We start from the raw sequence: 1,720 nt of genomic DNA, 5'->3' as shown, positions 1-1,720 counted from the left end.
TGCTGACAATTATGTGCAGGTTTGCAAAGCGAACCTCTTCATTAAGTGGGATACTTGTTTGCCCTTAAGATACGTTGCTCTAAGTGGCAGAGCTGCTGTATAAAGAGCATCTCTGACTTGCGTACGTTTACACGCCTTTTCTTTCTTTATATTACAGTTTGTTCATATCAACAACTTAAAACTCATCTGCAGAGCGCATCAGCTAGTGCATGAAGGCTATAAATTCATGTTTGATGAGAAATTGGTAACAGTATGGTCTGCGCCGAATTACTGCTACCGCTGCGGAAATATTGCATCAATCATGGTCTTTAAAGATGTAAATACAAGAGAACCAAAGCTATTTCGCGCAGTTCCAGACTCAGAACGTGTAATTCCTCCTAGAACAACTACACCGTATTTTCTTTGAGATCTTTTCCCGTCCTGCTGTTTCCCCCATTCCCTTGTACTATCCCTCTACAATATACTTTTTATTGAGCACTTTGCTGCTGAAATGCTGCCTCTTGCCTTTTTTTATTTTTAAATTATCTAAATTTATTGTGTATGATGGAGTCTGTAGCGAATATACCTTGATTTCCCCACCCTGGATCAAATTGAGAATGCTTGTGAAATGTCCTCACCATTTATACTGCTGCATATAGTTCTTGTATATTTCTGGTTGTAGGTGAAATGTTTTCCCTCTTTAAAAAAAAAAATTTAAAAAAATCATAAATGCATTGGAACTATTTGGATAGCCCACTATGTCATTCAACGTTTTGTTTGGTAAGTTTTAAGAAATTTCAGCAGCAAAGTTACCTGGTGTGCACGATGGGACCGTAAATGCGTTGTGTTGTGTACACATCTCCAAGGCATAAAACTGAATTTGTCCTTGTTATATCTTGTTTTAAGTGGATATGAAATAAAGTGGTCTAAAGGGCTGTTCCCTCTTGTTTTTTTAGGATTCCAATTAAAATAGAAAGAATGTGCTACAGCTATTGAATTTGTACATTAAAATAATTGTTCTGATTTTTTCAGATACCTTGTATTTTTAATAAAGTCATATCTTAAATGAAATCCACCTCCTAGGTTAAATATTGCAAATAAAAATCCTGCATTGTTGATGTGAACGTATGTCCTTTTCCGTCTCGAGAACCGCGTACCCCGTCGGTTCGCTCGCGGGGAAGCGATCCAGCCACCGCGGCTCTGCTCCGAAACGCAACCGTGCCAAGAGCGGCAGCTGTGTCCTTCTAGGCGCGCGGGTCCCGCGACGTCCCGTTACCGTTCTCGTTAGCAACCGCAGCTCCTGGCGCGCGAAGCCGGGTCCTGTTCCGGCCCGTGCCGTCGCTGGGACCACGCACCGAAGAAACGACCGAGCTGGTGGCTGACAGTCGGGGGACCATCTTACACGCTAACCGCAGTGTTGCATAGACGTGGCAGCGGGTGACGCGTGTACTGTTACGTGTCGGAGAACCAAAGGGCCACGCCACGCTGTGCGCTTGGGACCCTGGTTGCAAGCCTGGGGGGCGAGTAGCTTCAGCCCCGGGTAGAAACCTCCATGCCCTTCGCTCCTGCTTCCTTTCCTCTGTGACAAGTGACGTGGGGGGGGCGGTTCTGGGGCCAGCCTTCTGCTCCGGTCGTGACCCGCCCACCCGGAAGTGCCGCCTCGCTTCCGGCCCGCCTCTCGCCCTCCCCTTCCGACGGAGCTTCCGGTTCCGGCCGTCCCGGAAGCGGCGAGGGGAGGCAT

The 1,720-nt window shown here is 46.9% G+C and overlaps 1 protein-coding gene across 1 annotated transcript in view; it reads left to right on the top strand.

Moving 5' to 3' along the window:
- PPP6C (protein phosphatase 6 catalytic subunit) overlaps positions 1 to 1,097 on the top strand; it is a gene marked incomplete at its 5' end in the record, with an annotated part of 5,578 nt that extends 4,481 nt beyond the window's left edge. Inside the window, one exon of the mRNA XM_006016958.3 lies at positions 158 to 1,097. Coding sequence (XP_006017020.1) covers positions 158 to 406 — 249 coding nt within the window. The remainder of the gene's footprint in view (positions 1 to 157) is intronic.
- Between the last annotated feature and the right edge of the window lie 623 nt (positions 1,098 to 1,720).

This window comes from Alligator sinensis, unplaced genomic scaffold (genome assembly GCF_000455745.1).
Source record: "Alligator sinensis unplaced genomic scaffold, ASM45574v1 scaffold611_2, whole genome shotgun sequence".
Taxonomy (NCBI): Eukaryota; Metazoa; Chordata; order Crocodylia; family Alligatoridae; genus Alligator; species Alligator sinensis.
Note: the sequence above shows the minus strand (reverse complement) of the source record. Positions and strands in the feature narration are given on the sequence as shown.